The sequence below is a fragment of the Embiotoca jacksoni genome, unplaced genomic scaffold (assembly GCF_022577435.1).
Source record: "Embiotoca jacksoni isolate LCO1_2020_lvr unplaced genomic scaffold, fEmbJac1.0.p SCAF_20, whole genome shotgun sequence".
Lineage (NCBI taxonomy): Eukaryota > Metazoa > Chordata > Actinopteri > Embiotocidae > Embiotoca > Embiotoca jacksoni.
In genome coordinates, this window is record NW_027185341.1 from 1471565 (window position 1) to 1490675 (window position 19111).

At 41.4% G+C, this 19111-nt stretch overlaps 1 protein-coding gene across 2 annotated transcripts in view; it reads left to right on the forward strand.

Annotated features, from left to right (window-relative positions):
- Positions 1–3183: 3183 nt before the first annotated feature.
- Positions 3184–19111, forward strand: part of kcnh4b (potassium voltage-gated channel, subfamily H (eag-related), member 4b) — a 37333-nt gene continuing 21405 nt past the window's right edge. The window contains exons 1-4 of one of the 2 annotated variants that reach the window (XM_069155509.1): positions 3184–3417; positions 14105–14338; positions 16420–16551; positions 17065–17198. In XM_069155509.1, coding sequence (XP_069011610.1) covers positions 3342–3417; positions 14105–14338; positions 16420–16551; positions 17065–17198 — 576 coding nt within the window. In that variant the 5' untranslated portion in view covers positions 3184–3341. The remainder of the gene's footprint in view (positions 3418–14104; positions 14339–16419; positions 16552–17064; positions 17199–19111) is intronic. The other variant, XM_069155510.1, reaches the window with a different exon arrangement.

Here is a 19111-nt window from a genome sequence, read left to right on the forward strand (position 1 = left end):
TGTGCTGTGTTTGGATGGTGTGGTCTCCGGGTACAATATAATGACCGCACGGTTGGTAACTCCTGCTGCAACCCGTGCTTTCAGTGTTTGTTCACACATTCCAGATTCTCTTTTTTTTTTTCTTTTCTGGTAGCTGTTTAGTTAGTCGGTGTGTGTGTGTGTGTGTGTGTGTGTCTATATCTGCTGGTTGTCCTCACGTGCCTGGAGGATTTACAGACTCATAAACACACACGGCTGATGAGCACACATCTGCTCACTCGCAAAGTTAATTCACTGTAAACAGCCAAGGTTTGAGAATGACAGATTTCTCAATGGGCTCGCTGAGGGAAGGAGGATGCGTTTAGTTGCAAGAAGGGATTTTGCGTGTTTAGTGAATGACGCCGGTCATAGAGCTGAACTATTTTGTGGCTTTAGTCAGGATTAGAGCAGTACATTTTCATTCAAGTTTAAGATGGTAAATGACGGTCCTTTTTGTAAAATGTTAATGAACGATTGATTCATTTTAAGATGTTATTGTAGCTATGATGAAGTGATTAAAATCCCTCAGGTTTCAGGGTAAATGCCAGCAGTCCACTGAGAATTGTGGGAAATGTAGTCTGGGGGTAATATTTCGCTGGGCCATCTGTGCGTCACTCTGTCATATTAGACTGCAGAGTAGATAGTGAGCATGTTTAATGGATTAGGCTCTTTATTAGTGACAAGCAGAGATGGATGAACTACAAGAATAAGGGACAATGAGAGGCCATTAAAAATAGAAAGCAGTGAATGGCTGCCAGGGCTCAAACTGGATCAGAGAGAGGGAACAATACTCTCTTACAGTCTGCGAGCCTGTCTCTTACTTTCACTGTTTTTTTTTTCTGTAAATGCTGCTCACCTGTGCCCAGTCACATTTTCTCTGCAGAATTTTCTGACTGGCAGTATGAGTTTACGAACTGCCTTCTTCTCCCCCACTCAGAGACAGAATTTATCAGAAACTGCATCTCTGCAACATTTTGTTCTGCTGATTATTTTCAATAAAACTGACAAATTCATGTATTTCTTCTGAAATATCAGCCCACACTATAAAACAAACGGTCATTATCATTCACCACTGCTTTGACCTGGTTATTCTCATCCTAGAGTTCTGTAAATCAGTTTTTGTTTTTTTTAAAGGTAGATATTATACATATTTTTCACCAATCAGATATTAAATTTCTGGCTTGAGGAAACACCCACACAGCTGGTGCCTCTTTCCAAGAAATTGTCCAAGATTACTAACACCCCCACAAAAAAACTTGTATATTTCTATTTCTTTAGAAATGTTCCAGATAGAAACATGCAACTTATTTTATTATTATTTTCTAAGTTCCTGAACTATTCGAGTCACAAAAACACCACTAAGAAATAATCTTGTCTGTCCGTGGCTGCTCATGTGAATATGCAGCCGATAGTGCGGAAAGGTATTAAATATTTCAAAATGATGTATTGTTGTGGTAGGATCTCCACCAGGTTTTCACCCCGCTTCTGGGCGAATCCATACAAATGCCGGTTTCATCCTGCAGCTCCATATATGTCAAGGTGACAAAAAAGGAACAATTGTGCTTCACATATGGAGTAAAATTCCGGAAAACCTCTTATCTACTTTGAAATTAACAGATTCGACTCCTGTCTTCTGGCTATTCTCTCACGCTTCCTTTAAATAGGTGAAGGTATATTAAAATTTCAAATTATAGGCATACACTGCCTCCTGTCACTTATTATACTGATCTAGTTCATTGATATAACAAAACAGAGGCAGGAACACCCCTCAAAATCACCCCCAATATCAAGTTTCTTGATATAGTTCACAATGTTTAATATTTAATGGCAATCACATTAATGAAATTAATAGCCAAGGGTCATCTTTCCCTCATTACTGGACATCTAATGAGAGTGAATCAAATTCTTTGAAAATAGAGAGGATATGACACATGCTTCTGATTGGCACATTCTTTATCTAGAGATATTTCCCTGGTTAGCTAAGCTGTGCTGTTTGCTTGGGTCAAAGTGAGTTAAGTTTGGTTTGTTTAGCATCAAGTCGTCATGAAAAGCATCTCCAGGCTTATCCTTGTAATCCGCTTTTAGCGGCTTTCATCCCGGAGCCTTAATTCTCTCATGAAGATAGTGTAGGGGCTGATAGGACACCAGTGAGTCGCTCCATCCAGAACAGACAAGTTTGAAACAACAGCACTCTAGGAAAAGTGTTTTGGGGGCATGCTGCTCCTTCGCTTGGCAACATATATATATATGTGGGAAAAAAATAAATCAGAACATTTTGATCCCACCAGCACCACTTCGACAACGTCCCCCGAGACAGTCTCCCATGACAAAACAGCACAATGGCACACACCCCGGCTGAATACAATAGCTTTCATTGACAGACATGCGGGTAATCCATCTTTCCTTGATTTGCAGACGTCCACACAAAAGCCATGTGCTGATAGTAGCACTGTGGGGTGTAATGGTGCTGTCAGACGCTCCAAAAGCATCCTCCCTCCTTCCTTCCTCCCTCTTTTCATCCACCTCTCTCTTCCTTCCCTCACTCGCGCTCTCTGTCTGTACCCCCCACCACCGATGAAAATAGGTCCCCACAGAGGATGCTGGCATCTCATTGGCTGGGATATCACAGGAGTGGATGGGAGCAGGAGCAAGAGAGACAGAGAGAGAGAGAGAGAGAGAGAGAGAGAGAGAGAGAGAGAGAGAGAGAGAGAGAGAGTCGCGAAAGCTCAAGAAGACGCAACTATTCTGCCACAGCAACCTGACAGATCACTGAGCTGAGGGATGCAAGAGGTGTAGACACATGCTGTCTTCTTCTTTTTTTTGTTGGTTTTTTTTTTTGCTTCTTTATGTGGTCCTCTTATAAATGTCAAGTGCAGTGGACTTACAGGATAACTTCCTCCGTGATGGAATCGGCTCTCCAACTGACAGGTGCAGACAAGCAACAGCTGGGCTGACTGATCTGAAGCTCTTTGGATCTCAGCATCACCTGGACTTGATCGCTCCTCGCTGACTGAGCAGCTGTTCCTGACTGCTAGTCCAAATTCTCACTTATCAAGGCTACACCCAAGCCCCGGCACTGTTGGGCTGAGCTATTTTCGTCTCCATTTTGCACTATTGTGTTCCCAGGGAGGCGTCGCTTCGGGGGGAGGGGGGGAGGAGGAGAGGTGGCCACTTCTACTGTAAATGTGTGTCCCCTTGACCGGCTCTGGACTGTCACCCTCGAAGTCTCCTGCACCTGCTGGGACCTGCTGGAAGCCACCTGCCGTGCCTTTGGGATGGTGTGACCTCCAGCCAGCTGTTGGCCGTCCCACATTTGGGTCGAGATGCCGGTGATGAAGGGGCTTTTGGCCCCACAGAACACCTTTCTGGACACCATCGCTACACGTTTCGATGGCACCCGTGAGTACAATGGAAACACTGTCAGGCTCAGTTGTTTAGGGACTTGAGACAGTTTAGTTTTATGCTTTAAAAATGAGTCAAACATTGGTGATCTGGAGGTTTAATTACAAAGTGCCATGTTTGAGTCAATTATGAGGATCTTTACCCCCTCATTTCGTATCAGCTCTTTACTGTATCTTATGTGGGAAATATACGCACAAAGTCAATAAATTAGTGAAGAGCTGTCATCACAGGACTTGCAGCCTGCTCTGTTTTCAGACCGCTGCCTGAATCAAAGGTGAATTTCTGTCCATCGTCTGCTTTAACTTGACTATGACCAAGTTCCACCCATTTTCAGGCCACCACAAACATCACAACACTGCCTGAACAAAGCAGGAGAAAAGTTTGTTTGCACTTATACAGAGAGACACGAGCATAAAATCGACCTTCTCAAATCATTCACATTTGTTTCACTCATTCAGCTTGGAAGTGCAGCCATTAGGCAGCTCTGGCTTTCCTGCTCGGCCTGTGTCTCTTGTTTTGTACCTTGCGCCCCCTCAGGGGAGGCCGTGGCCCGTTGTAAACAAATGCCGCTGGGATGTCTGTGTTTGTTTGCTTGTCGATTCAGCCGGTCCTCCCTCTGCGAGTTGCAGCCGCCTGAGTGAGCGGCTGACTCGCAGTGATTCCAGGAGCCGGGTCTCAGTTCCACCTGGGGAAATAAACACAGTGAAATGGGTGACGCTGCTGTGTAACTGATATGTAGGGGATGCAATCATAGCTTTGACTTGAGAAGTAGACATCGTAATGAGGTGATAGAGGATCTCTTGAGATCGTAAAGCACACTGACACATTCCTCATCGGGAACTGTTCTCGTAGCTAAACATTAACAGTTGAAAATACACATTTAGACGCGCTGAATCTAGAGAGGATGTGGATACTGTATAGTTCAGCTGGAAGACCAGGGGTCATTGCTTCCATGTTGCATCTGCCCTGCTCAGTGGTGTGATGTCACGTAGTAAATTTACTTAAGTACTGTACTTAAGTATACATTCAAGGTACTTCACTTGAGGATTTTCATTTTATGCAACTTTATAGTTCTACTCCACTACTCCTCAGAGGCAAATCTTTACTTTTTACTCCCCTACATTTGTATGACAGCTTTAGTTAAAGGTTACCCAGAATGCAATACTCTTTGTGGCCAATGAAAACAATGTGTCTCCAAATTTTGGTCATTTGGAATTTGAACTTTTCTGATAAGCGGAATGTTTAAATATTCCTGTAAAAGTTGAGGCACATTTTTTTATTTTTTATTTCTGAAGCTAATTGAACAATTTTTTTTTTTTTTAATCCACTTAAAGCTGGAAACAGGACTGTTATTTTGAGCATGTTGACTTTTTCAAAGTTACGCTACAAACATATAATGATCTCACAGAATATGATGCATTAGTGTAGATTAAAATACCCGACAGTATATAAAGCACAACCTTAAATAACTACAGCAGTGAAATGCACATTAATGCAACAGTAATATTATGACAAAACATCGTATATTGTAGTAAATCACTGACAGGAGGCATTTACTTTTCATATTTTAACTACATGTTGCTGATTATACATTGACTTAAGTAAGGTTTTGAATGCAGGACTTTTAGTTGTGTTGGAGTACACAGTGTGGTATTAGTACTTTTACTTTAATGAAGGACCTGAATACTTTTTCTACTCCTGGCCCTGCTGAAGAGTCCTTGAGCCAAACACAGACTCCCCACTGACTCCAGAGTGTTGCTCTCTGGTTTAACCTCCTCTCTGACTTCGTAGTGCAAGAGAAGATAAAACACTTCTGGGCTCGGTGCCTTTTCTAATGTGTAACACCATCTTTCTTAGAGAATAATAGCGATATTCATTTATCAGTGGCTTCAAATGCAAAAAAACAAACAACAACAACAAAAATGTTGCTTCAAGCTTCTTTTTTTTAATATCTACAAACATGTTGTGCTCTTTAGAGTGCTGAAGTGTCACTGGACTCCTCCTCTTTTAGGTACTTCAGTCCTACAGCACTGAATTGCAGCACTGCAGCAGATATACGCAAACTATTTCATATTTTTTAGCAATCATAGAAATCACTTCATAGCAGAGTGTTTGTTCTTTCTGCTGCATTTTTGTGACTAAATAATACAGTAGTGTAAATTTAAAACAACAAACAGCGTGTTGGCTGCAGCAGCACACGGGTTTTTACGACTACGTGCCAGTTTTTGCCATTTCCCAGCCAATCTCAGAGCCACCATAAGGCTGTGGCTCCCAGAGGAATGGTACAGTGCCTACAGCTCAAAATAGCTTCCTTCCTGTTGCCCGGGTGACAGGGTCCCGCCACTTGGCATGGAGGATGCTTCAACACTTTGGTCTTTGAGAAAAAGATGGCCCACTATAGAGAAAACATTTGAACTCGCTTTCCAATCAAGGACGTTTAGAAAGCAGCTGGTCTCTTGTTTCAGCGAGGCTCATCTTAAAGCAAGAGGCATCGTGGGTCACGCAGCTACACTCCCTTCACCTCAAACTGCGTGCAACCTGCTACAAGTAGTTTTCCATTTTTCCAGTTTGGCTGCAGGTACAGTATTTGTTAAAGTGTTTGTCGTGTTTTTGCTTCTTTTTACTTTACTTGAATGTTTGAACTTCACTGACCAGAATAATGTAGATGACTGTTTCCACATTCATGTTCTGAAGATGTACGTTTTCCACACGAGCATGATTTGCGGAATTACAACCAGCTCGGAAGCCAATTAACGTCCAGAACAGTACGCAAATTCAAGAAAAGCGATCGACCTTCTTGTGTTAAATCATCATCAGGAGTATTTAAAACATGTCTGGAGGGGCCCTTTTAAATACTTTGTTAAACCTTCTTTAAAACTGAAAGTTGTCCAGATGTTTTGAATAAATCTGAAGTGTCAGGCTACAGAAAAACACTCTGTGGAACATGACGGTTAAGTGCCTGTCCCTTGCAGATGGTAATGTGCCTCTCAGCTTGAGTTAAAAGCTAAAACAAAAACAGGTTCCTGTCAGGTATGATTTTGCAGTTTTAAAAAGACAAATTAATTTTGGGAGGCTGAAAATCATTACTGTCTGTGTTCAATATTCCATACGAAGTCAAACTCCTAATCAAGATTTGATGACTTTACCTATAAATCTGGATACACTGACTAACTTGCATTTTATCTTATCATGACAAAATATACATACACCTATGTTCATACTGTAGACCAAACACTGTATTTTAACAATTGCACAACATGTATTTTAAAAAAAAAGTGCTCTTAGAGCAGCAAAACAAAAGGCAGCTGCTGACTAAGCAGCCAAGAAGTCACAACTTTTATCTGATGTGTCACTCCAACTGATGAGACTGCTTTTAACAATAATTACAGCAGCACATTACTTATGTAGGCAACATGATCTGCACGTCCCTGTCTCCAAGAGTACCATCGTTCATTTTTGACAGTTCATAAAAACAATTTGTTGCCATTTGAAGTTATTAACACTATATCAGACATTTGTATGCTACCTTTTCCCTAAATCTGACCCCCAAAATGCGAAGACATTTACAGGCAATGATTGCAACTAAAGCTTTCTGGTAAGTTTGATCAGTCCTTCACATCAGCTTGGAGCATTTGTAGTCTATTCCTCTGTAGAGAACAGCTTCAATTCAGAGATGTCGGCGCGTCTTAACAGGGGAACAGCTGGCTTAAGGTCCTTTCACAACATCTCTATTGGATTAAAGTCAGGACTTCGACTTGACCACTCAGAAAAAAAAATATCTTCTTTAACCATTCTTTGGTTGATCGTCTTGTGCGCAACTTGTTCAACAGCCATCTGGCTTTTCTACTAAGCAAACTGCAGACAGGCAGGAATGTTCTTTTTGGAGAGCAGTGGCTTTCTCCTTGCAACCCTGCCATGCAGACCATTGCTGTTCTCCTGATTTTGGACTCCTGAACATTGACAGTAGCCAATGTAAGACGGGCCTTAAGTTGCTTAGAATTTACTCTGTACTTCCTTCTTTGCTGGTCAAACACTCCTGGGGAGGGCAGCAATGGTCTTGAACTTCCACCATTTGAACACAACGTGTCTGATTGTGGAAAGGTGGAGTCCAAACTCTGTAGAGAAGATTTTGCAACCTTTTCCAGCCTAATGAGCAACAGGTCTTTTCCAGAGGTCCAGAAATCTCCTCTGTTTGTGCCATTATACGCTTAAAACAACCGTGTGAGGTTAAGCTCAGTCTTTGATAGACCTGTGTTCTTTAGCTAAAACAGCGCACCCGCTCTGACCCGATTATAATCCCATTGATCGAAAACTGACTGTAATTTTACCCTCAAATTACCAACTAATCCCAGAGATACACATACTTTTGCCACTAACACAAATTTAACATTTTCCTCAACAACTAAATGGCCAAGTATAATATTTATTTGTCATTTGTCCAAAAAAAAAATTTCATTTTATGTCACTGCAGCTTTGTCCTCACCTCGGCTGCCCTGTGTAATAAGTGCAATTCACATCAGACAATTATTTCCTCATTATGTTCCCGCAGGCTCCTGTAATAACTCTGATTATGCAAAACAGGTCCACACTGTGCCTTTGTGAAAACATAATTATCTGTATACTCCGATGTGCCAAATAAGACATTATTTCATTTTTAAAAACATTAAATCTGTCTCGCGATAATTATAAATTGTGCAGCTTCATGCTCCACATTTTCATATTTTTAGGGATTTCCAGGGTACTTTGTCCAGTTTGTGACTGTGATCGAGATTTTGTTCCTGTTCATACACTAAATATCGATTGCACTGTTCTTGACCTTGAGAATGACATTTATAAAACCGAGAGCAAATTTAAGTTGATGTTAATTTAACATTTCCAGGACTGAGAAAATTACGCATCTGAAGCCTATATTCTCTCCCCACTGTAATCAAAAGGTCTGAACAGGTTAAGTCAATAACCTTTGATACACACAGCACAGTATTTGGCTCATAGCGATGTCAGCATTCATGTTTCCCCTGAGGAAGTGTGTATGTGTGTGTGTGTGTGTGTGTGTGTGTGTGTGTGTGTGTGTGTGTGTGTGTGTGTGTGTGTGTGTATTCAAGTGCCTGGGCTCAGGTGCTTCGTATCTGTTGATTTCACAGTGTGTATGTTTCTCTATTTGTGACGATCGTCCTTTGATCTACGAAGGGAAATCCTCGGAGGTCAAAGGTCAGGGTCAGGTTGCAGTGCATAGTTGTATTTTGCACCGGGGCACATCAGCATGGCCGATGTTTATTGTCCCACAGGCAACAAGCTGACTGGCACAAACCCTGTGCTGTGTGTGTGTGTGTGTTGGGTGTTACAACACACATGCCTGTCCTTTGCAACCATCTCCACCTCCCCCAGCTCCTTTACACGACCTCCCCAGCAGCGTTTTCACATTGACAGCAGCACTCGCCCTGCGGGGCAGCGTAACCACAGGGCAGCTGCAGGCAAAGATAAGAACCGGGTTTATTTTCTCCCGAAACACTTTTCTGTTTAGAGGCAACCAAAGAACCAAAGGGGAGACAGGAAGGACTGTCAGATTGAACCTTATTGGAACTCATTGTTACCCCGCTGATGAACAGGTCTTAATAGGCAGCTGCAGAGACCTAAACACTGCCGACAGAAGCCGAAGGATAGCTGGGGCTCTTTTGTTGCTGCATCCTTTGCTGCCTCTTTTGAAGCTAGTGGTATTGAGTTTCACAGATGGCTAAGTTTGACCCATGCATTTGGAATAGGCAAAGTCCTCCGATGATACTGTGATTGTTCCGTAATCGTAAGGTTGGTGGTTGAATCCCCAGGTACCTGGTGCATGTTGGTGTTCTTGAGCAAAACCCTGAAATAAATCTGCTTCTAATGTGCAGGTCTGGACCTCACACGGCAGCTCTGCCTCCATCAGTGGGTGAATTTCGGCGTGAGTAGGTGTGAAGCACTTTGCACCGTTCTCGGGATAAAGGTGCTCCATATCTGCAGTTCTTTTTACCTTTTGCAGAATACAGATCAAAACGACGCAGATACTTTTTTTTGGTCAAAAACGAGCTAAAAATAGGAGTTTTTCTGGTCTAGATGTTGCCTTGTACGTGTGTCTTCCAGAAGTGTGGAAAATGGTCTTATTAATATGACATTTTACATGTGATTGAGGATATTCCTTCTTGCCTCTTTGCCAGATCAATGCCCCTTTTCCCTGCGAGTCCGCTCCCGCATGCCCCCTCACCCGTCTGCCGCAATATGCAATTCCGTACTATAGGTGGTAATTGGCTGCTGAGGAAATGGCCGAGCCTCACGGGCCTCATCTGCCTTTCATACGCAGAAGGGAACTTGTATGACATGGACACGACGAGGGCTGCTTGTTGTTAGCCGTAGCATGTAGCGCCATCATGTCAGATTACAGCTGTAGCGAGTCAGCACAGATGTGTAATTAAGGAAGCTGGTGCAGCTGAGCGGCCACTCGAAGCAATATCCCTGTGAGGATTAGAGCCTAAGAATTGAGGCATTGTCACAGTCACACACGCACGCGCACACGCACGCACACACACACACACACACACACACACACACAAAAACTGTTTATAAAGTACACTGGATTGCTTGTTGGATTAAAACTGTTTTAAATCCAACTGGTTTATTCTTCGATAAATTGTCGAACATGAAAACATTACTTTAATAGATTCAAACAAAAAACAAACAAGCAGAACAATTAGAAATCTCAATTAGCCCATATGTGAGCCCTGTATATTGTACAGCATATAAATTTAAAAAAAAAAAAAAAAAAATCATTTTAGCAATAATTAAAATCCGCTTTCTAGAATAATTAAATACATATTTCTGTTGTCTTACATGAACTTAAGATATTTCTTTAAAATATTTGTATCATCTACATGTCCAGGACATAACCTGCGGTATCAGTCTTTATGCTAAAATAAGATAATCATCTGATGAACATAACCTCATATTTACTGTACAGCATGACACCTCATCTAACTCTTGCCAGAAATATTATCCAAAATGTTCCCTCGATTAAATTTGACTCAAACTAAAAGCTATACTCCACATGATTTAATGAATTTGAAGAAAACCTTGGACTTTCAGATGTCCCAGCTTGAATACAAGTTCTGCTTATCATGCTGATAACTTCAGTGACTAACCTAATCCGCGCTGTAAAGCAGCTAACACAGCATGAAAGTTTTTCCTTTGCGGCTCATTGGTTTCAGTACATCCTTACAGAGTGATTTATGACTACACATGCCCTTGACCCACCTAAAGGACCTATTTAAGGATGCTGAGTAGAGATGTGCCTATTCTTAAATTAACATTACATAAACCAGGGATGAATGTGGTTGCCCTCCAACACTTGCTGGCTCACTGAGTTTGGATGTTAGGAATTTATAGAACATGGAAAAAGAGGACAGGTTTTTTTTTAATTTTTTTTTTATTTATTCCAACAGGATAGGTGATCACAGCTTCCTCAGCACATCTTGGTCCTTTTTATTTTGTGAAAGGGAAGATGCAGAGTTTCACAGCACTTTGTCTTCAGAGTTGAATTGCTAAAAAGCTCCACATATAATACAAATTAACAGTTATGTCTCTGCAACAAAGGCACGCTCACAAATCTCTGCAGCAGACTACAGAACAAATATTACATTTCCTTGTTGAAGTCTGGGGAACAGTAACAGTAACAGTAACAAGCCATAGCATAAAACCTCCTCTGCCTGTTGATGGATCAGACTAATGCCTGTCTCTTTCTATAATTCCACCGTGACAGTTTAGTTGCTGCTCACTGCACACCCAAGAAAGGTTGTCACCGCTCAGAAAAGACGTCCCCTATAGACTGCTTTCTGCTTAGTCTGGGCAATTAAAGAACTAGATTGTGGAAAGCGCAGGAGCAGCTGTTTAATACTCCTCCTTCTTAGGCTTCCTCTCTGTGGAATCAGGAGCGGTCTGCCTGTCTGTGTTGCCTCGCTGCTTGGCATTTAGAAAATCTGGAGTTTGATGTTTTGAATTAAGCAGCAGAGAGAAGTAAATCATTTTACAGTAAAGTTTGATCCCCAGTTATAATCACGAAGATGTTAATGTTGTTCCCTTTCGCAGAACTGCAGGCGATAATGGATCCGAACAGTGTCGCCTACGTGACGTCAATCAGTTGGCCATTGAAGAGCGAGACTGCTGCGTTAGCGCCACGTTCCCCCCCTGGTGCAAAAAAAACACTGCTGGGTGATGGAAACTGCGTCACAAAAATAGCAGACATATGTATAAGTGGACGGATCTTGCGGGTCTGAAAAATGAGGCCGGTGCGGAAGTGCCTTAAACTGCAATAACACCGTGGACCAGTAGGAGTTAGCTTCAAAAGGGCTCTGGCTCCATAGACTCCCATTCAAATTTTGTCATTCAATAAAAAGTCAACACAAATTTTCCAAAAGTCTTAGAGATGTTATTCACTTAAGTCACTCCTTCATATTAGTTTTCTGGCGGTCCATCTGAAAAAAAAGAAATCCAGTCATTAATTAGATATTAGGCATCAAAAAGCCTTATTTTTGGAGGCATGTCTGTTTGACTGACAGGCCTATGGTGCAGTCAGGTTTCCGCTACAGGTGGGCGGGGCATAGTATCGTCGGGTTCCCGTTCAGATCGAGTCAGATCCCCCGCTCGCTTGTGGAAAACGCATCGTCAACCGCTTTTGATTTTTCCCAGGAACGTCCCCACAGACGTTGTAAGGGCTTTGATCAGTGGGCCACAGGCTCAGTCCCTATTGTGTTACCTCATTTGGCAAAAGTGAGTTCAATGAAAACCTTCAGAATTATTACTGTAAAAATGTAACTACACCTAATCCAATGCATGGATAAGCGTGGAGCTCTTTAATCCATCTTTACAGTTATTGTCAAACCAAGGGAAGCTGTAGCCCATTATTTACTTCTGCCATAAATAGAGCTAAATTGTAGTTTGATAAAACAACATGATGGCATTTTTTATGTTTAAGATGAAAATTACGCCCCCAGGTACTAATTATTTTGATGATCTTTATCGCGGTGATTGTGACAATAACCAATAGCCTTCGATTTTTAACAGGCTGATGGCATTATATTTGAATTAAGATTCATACTTAGTAAAAAAGCAGGAAAGGTTGAACAAATGGCAAAAAGTGAAAAATAAATCTTCAATTTACGTCAAAACTTTTGAAATAGGAAAATTATAAATTAAACCCAAACAATGAGAGTTACAGGATCACAGTCTTTCAGTTACTTGCGCCTCTGCAAATCTATTATGAAGCAGTTACTGTATCTGGTAATTCATCGAGCTGCAGGCTGTTATTTAGTTATTTTTCACCAAATAATGTGAATTTTGATCTCTTTTTAGCTCTACTGAGTGTTGTATTTTAAAATGCTACGGAGATCAACAGGCATGGGTTACAATCTGTTGTATTCCAAAGCTCTTTCCGCGTGTTATTCTGGGAGACAGAATGTTTGCCAAGTGCCAAAATGTTTGTCTAACAATGAAGCCACACAGCAGCAAGAAGCCTGCTGTAGCTCATCAAGGTCACATGCTTCTAGCAATCGAGACAACACGTGACGTCAAACTCTGCCCGTCTCCAAGATGAATACATGTAGGTACGCAGAACAAATGTAGAATCTGTGAGCGCTGCAGCCTGGAGATACTGCGATCCCAGAACAGAGAGCTGGTGCTGTGCGTGTTTGTTTCCCGCAGATACAACTAAACGAGATACAGCAAGAAAACAGCACAGAGTGAAGAGGAGCTGGCCGTGGTGCTGGAAGCAGGGTCAGAAAAGAGGGAAAGCGAAGCTGTTTCAGTGCTGAATGAACAGCGAGTCGAGTGCAATACCCGCATCATATGATCCACATGCACACTAGATTTTATATTTTACACTTAGACATCCGGCTCCTCTGGATGTCTGTCAGTTTACAGAGATGCATTACATTTCCCCACCCACAGTTTTATAAACACAGCACGATATCACTACCTCGACATAAAAATGCAAAGAACAGATGAAGGAACTAAAGCAATCACATTACTCTGTGAAGATGAAATGGAGTGTGGCTTAAGACCATCTTAAGCTTGCGCCTCATTTCTATCGCTCATATTTCACGTTTATATTTGTATACCGCCGGCTCATTTTCCTGCACCGCTCTACAATCCTGTCAGTTTTTTTTAAAGTCACGGGTCACGTCCTATCTGGGTTCACGTCATCCAATTAAGTGAGCCTAGACTTGTGGGCAAATCAATCACGAACCTTTGTGCTCTCGTCATAGCCCAGTCAGCTGTTTTATATCTTACCGCCTGCAGCTTGGGACGCAAATTCTTTCAACTGCCCACAGCAATCCTGACCACCACCAGCAGCATAAGAGATCTGAGGGTGATGGCCTGGGGAAATTAATTTAGCCCGAGTTTGAGTCCTCACCAAAGTTTGATTCGTGTCTACTTTGAAATTGGAAACTTTGAAAAGATTTGACATAAGTTCAAAAAGCTAAAAAGGCTTTGATTCTAGTGCAAATAACAGATTATTTACCAAACGTCAGATTACAGCATGATGCAACCGACCTCTCTTTACTTGTTACTGGTGCTCACACAGTTTTTCTTTTCTCAAAAGTGTCTCAAAAAAAAAATCAAACACCTTTTTTTTTTTTTTCTCCATTTCTTGTCCCCCTCACAGACAGTAATTTCCTATTGGGTAATGCCCAGGGCCACCGCGGCTACCCCATCGTCTACTGCTCAGACGGCTTCTGTGAACTGACGGGCTTCACGAGGACTGAGGTCATGCAGAAGAACTGCAGCTGCCACTTCCTGTATGGGGCCGACACCAGCGAGCATGTGGCCCAGCAGATGGAGAAAGCTCTGGAGGGCCGAGAGGAGTACCAGGCCGAGGTCCACTTCTACAAGAAGAACGGTGGGTGCATAGCAAAGAGGAGGGAAAGGATGTTTATTCATAACATGCAGGTCCCAGCACATAGTCTGCTCCTTTAAAATCCAAAAGGTTGTGGGGCAGTTAGCATTTCTTTCATTGTCTGTGTAGTTTATTCAACTCGTTTATTCGATTGTTATCAGCAGTCTGATCAAAGTTTTCTCACATTTTGGAGATGACATTTAAAGTTTGAGTTCTTTTTTTGCTCCTATTTTAGATGCGAACTAAATATTCTGGTTGAGTTATTATGTCAGAATTTTATACACAACAGTTCATTAGTGCAATACATGCTTTGTTGAAGAGTACTCAGTGTTAATTACTATTGACACAAAAAAATCTGAATAGATGAAAGTGAGAATCAGCAGATAATTGATATTTGTGATTTGTTCACTGTAATTACAAAAGGTGCTGCAAGGTGTTTAACCCAAACATGCAAGCTAATCATACTTTCTTAATGCAGGAAAAAGTACAGCACATACTAACTACATACTTAATTTAACTACTTCATTACGAACTTCTGGCTAATCCCTGTGGCAAAGTATCGGTCTGAAAACATGTGCATGAGAGTAGAACATGTAACACTGTTTAAGCCTCTCTGATTGACACACAGGATTATGTTCTTTCAACAAAGACCCAAAACCTGCAGCCTCAGAGTGTGTCAACCGTTAATTATGCTGATGGATTACCAAATGTGTACTGTAGCTATATGCATTTACTTCTAATCTTCTTGTTTTTCCACAGTAGAGTAACTGCTAGTAAGGGAATACCACTAGGACCAACAAGGAGTAAGCACGAGTTATTTTTAATATGCCCAAAAATAATTTAAAGGAGCCATGAAAGCTAGACTCTCAGTGGCAGATGTTCATTAATGATGAAGTCTGTCATTAAGCAAACACAGTAATCTTTAGTTTGTGCTGCTTGCAAATACGAACACACACAAATAGCTTTCCTCACATTGTTTTAAAACACCACCATCTACACTGATTTATTCCACTCTTTTCTTGTCTTTTCCGAACACACACAAGCACATCAGGGACACTATAGGAGATGTGAAACGTGTGTTTGGTAGCAGAGTGCGGTTTCTGCAGTTGCTAATGAGCATTCTGGGTTATGGTGAGGTCTCCTCTCCTGCCTGACTTGTTACATCCAACCCCTCTGATTTGCTCTTTATCTTTGTGCACGATCCTCCAGAACATGATCCACATCTAATTTGAGGTATATTTTTAGACAGGCTGTTCTGTACTTGACAAGCATCCACGGTTCAGACATGGCGAAAGTTGACATGATGTGTGAAATCACAGTGCTTGGCATGAAAAACGGGCATTGAAGAGAAACATTCACAGGGGCGAGGCCAGAGGGGTGGCCAGGGGTGGCATGACCTCCTGCTGGAATCGGATTGCCATTTGACAGCCCCAGGACTAGGATGACCCAGGATCTATTTTTGTGGCAGTTTGGAATTTACAAGATTTCTTATTATAATAAAAACATCAGAAATCAACCACAACGTGATGCAAAAAAAAAAACACACAAGGACAAATACATGACCAAAGAGACACAAAACGTTCAAAAGAGATGCAAAAAGACGATAATAAGATGGAAAATGACCAAAGTGAACCATAACGACACACCATGAGCATCAGAAGAAGCGCAAACAGACACAAAACACCCAGAGAAGACGACACAACCACAAAGAAACAAAAATAAAAATATACAACTAAAGAGATGAACACAAAATGACCACAAAAACGTGAAAAAGGACTATTGACGTTTTTCAACCTGCATGTTTTCTTTCTATATAAAAGAGGTGGATGCCTCTCATATGGCTCGTGTCAAAGTCATTTGTTGCACTGAATAAACACTATAACTGTTAATAATGTTTATTACCGACAAGAACAACGGCTTTTCAAATGCCACCCAATTTTAAAACTATGCTCCCCCATTCAAATATTTGTAAATGGCCTCCCCGTGCATTCACACTGGATATATCTCTCGGCGATCTGCCTTGAATCTTCATATTAGGAGGAAAAGAAAACAGCACGAAATGAACATTTCTGGTTTTGTTCTAGGCGTGGCCTTCTGGTGTCTTTTAGACATCGTGCCCATAAAGAATGAGAAGGGCGAAATGGTTCTCTACCTCTTCTCATTCAAGGACATCACCGACACCTACGGAAAGGCCCACCACAATAGCAAGAAGGACGGTAAGCTACAAGCCCTCTTTTCACGCACGCACACAAAAACACCCTCCCATTATTTGCTTACTTTGAACATGATTTACGAGCTGGCCATCCTCCAGCACCCTGCTTTCATTTTCTCTGTGCGCTCGTGTTCATCACTGTCACATCCGAGCAGGCAGTTCTGTTTTGGGCTGGCATTCGTTCACTGCACTCAGACAATGTTTTCCAACGGGGAGTTTGATTTGGGCAGCGGCGTGTCTTCAGGTGGAACCTGAACACAGACTGTCACAAATATTAAGCACTATGCCAGGGGTAACAGACTGTCGTTTTGTTATAATGCATCCAATGAAAGTCAAGTACATGTCAGTGGTTGTGGTTTTTTTTTTTTTTTTTTCGGTCTTACTTGTGTCACTAAAACAGGAAAATGTATTCGGTTTAAATTCTGAACCTTCAGGCATTACATACAATTACACAACATTCTCCCACCAAATTTATTGTGATCTAATTGACAGGCGCTGATCTGAGTGATTGTGTCAGTTTCAGATGACAAGAGGCAGAGGAGGAAGAACAGTTCTCACTTCAGTGAGGCCCGGAGGCGCGGGCGCACCATGTTGTACCATCTGACCAGCCAGTTCTCCAGAGGAGGCAAAAGAGAGGTCAACCTCAGCAGAGTGAGCATACCTTTACTACGCATACTTGATTGGTTGTGATGGATTTTTTTTTTTTTTTTTTTTGTGTTCCCTGAAATGATCTCTACAAAAATAAACAGTCAATAACTACTCAGACATGTGGCACCCTCAATCCAGAGTTTAAATGATTAATGTTGACATCTAAAAGATGAGTTTTTAGGAAGACAATATGAGAAAGTCTTGACCCAGATTTCCAGAGTGTGGCTTTTCTCGATTAAAAAAAAAAAAAAGTCCTCGCTTGGCTTTGCTGTTTTAAAACTCCTCAATGATCCTAAACTTGCTTATGGAGCATTTATTTTCCATCCACATAGTTGTTTGCTGGATTTAAATGGAAAAATAGCAAAGTCATCCTGAGAGCGGAGGTTGCTTGGAGGCACAGGTGAGGTGTTATTGATCATAAGAGGAAGTTGGCTCCATCGTCATCATCACCTTTTTTTCTACTGTGTGGACATGCCAACACCTCACCTGTAGGAGCTCAGGGTTAAAGGTCATTATGTCAACAGCATGTTCCCATAAATTACCTTTACTCTTGGGTTCAAATAAGGCTGCTGCTTCACTATCATGTACTGGTATATGAGAATAACTCGTTGTATAAGGTATGGAGTAGGATGAGAGCGGCTTATGCCACATGGATTTCAAATATTTGTCAGCCCTTATCAGAGAAGTGTATTATTTTGCTCGTGCAACTGCCTTCATCTGTCTGTCGAGTGTGTTCATGTGTCTGTGAAACAAGCTGTAGCTGTGGTCTGTTTCGTTTCCACTTGTCGTATTTCTGCATAACAAAGGCCCTGAATAAAAAAGTCGTGCCTCACTCCAAGCAATTATATTCATGAAAACAAGCTCCAGTGTTGCCCTCGGATACAAATGGGAGCAATTTTTCCCAGGCGGAGCATCATTTCGAGATAATCCCGCTCCTTCCCCCCGCAGAGGCTCAGCTACCAACCGAGTCTGCTCTCAAACCTGTCCTTCACAACGTGTGGTTTCATCTCTAGGGGCTACGAGCATTGCAGAACTTTTCAGGGGTAAACAACCTTTTCAAAAAAAGGTTGAAAACCTGTGAGACGTGTATGCGACCGATTCAGGAAGATAGCGTTTGAGAATGACAAGCGAAAAACAGAAACAGGCTGGTGTGTGTTTTTAGAGAGATTCATTCACCTATTAAGTGCATGAAGCACTTATTCATTTTAGCAGAGAAACTGAGTAGTCCAGTGACATTTTAGTCGCTCTACTAGTGAATAGCACTATTTTTCTAAGTGCCTCTACCATTTTAATGGTATGCCCCTTGTCTGACACTGAATGTTGAGCTCCTTCAGTATTCATACATGTTGTGCTAAATCCTGCAAAAGTCTAATGAGAATCTGACGTGAACATTTCCTTTTGGGAACTTCACTCTTATTATTCAAACATGCTGTCATTTTCCCACGACTGCTCAAATCTGATGTCCAACCCCAGATATATTAAAGACTCATAACAATTTCGAACAGACAGAAAAAGAAAAGAAGAAGGTGAGAAAGTCATAATAACATATATTTTTCTTATATCAAGAATGAATAAAAGAACCCTTCCAGAAAAAACACATGAGTTTCCCATGTTTTCCACATGAAACACATGTTAAACTACATGTTTCCCATGGGCAAAATACATATTTCACATATGCACAATCACATATGGTCACATGTGATCACATTAGTTTTTGCACGTGAAATTTTTGATTTTTCTGTACAGGAAGTGATTTGATTTGATTTCAATTCAATTCAATTTATATAGCACCAAATTACAACACAAGTTATTTCAAGGCACGTGAACAACATTACAGACAGAAATTCAACAATTCTAAAATAAAGTTATCTATACACTATATTTTATGGACCCAAAAGACATGACATTTACATCTT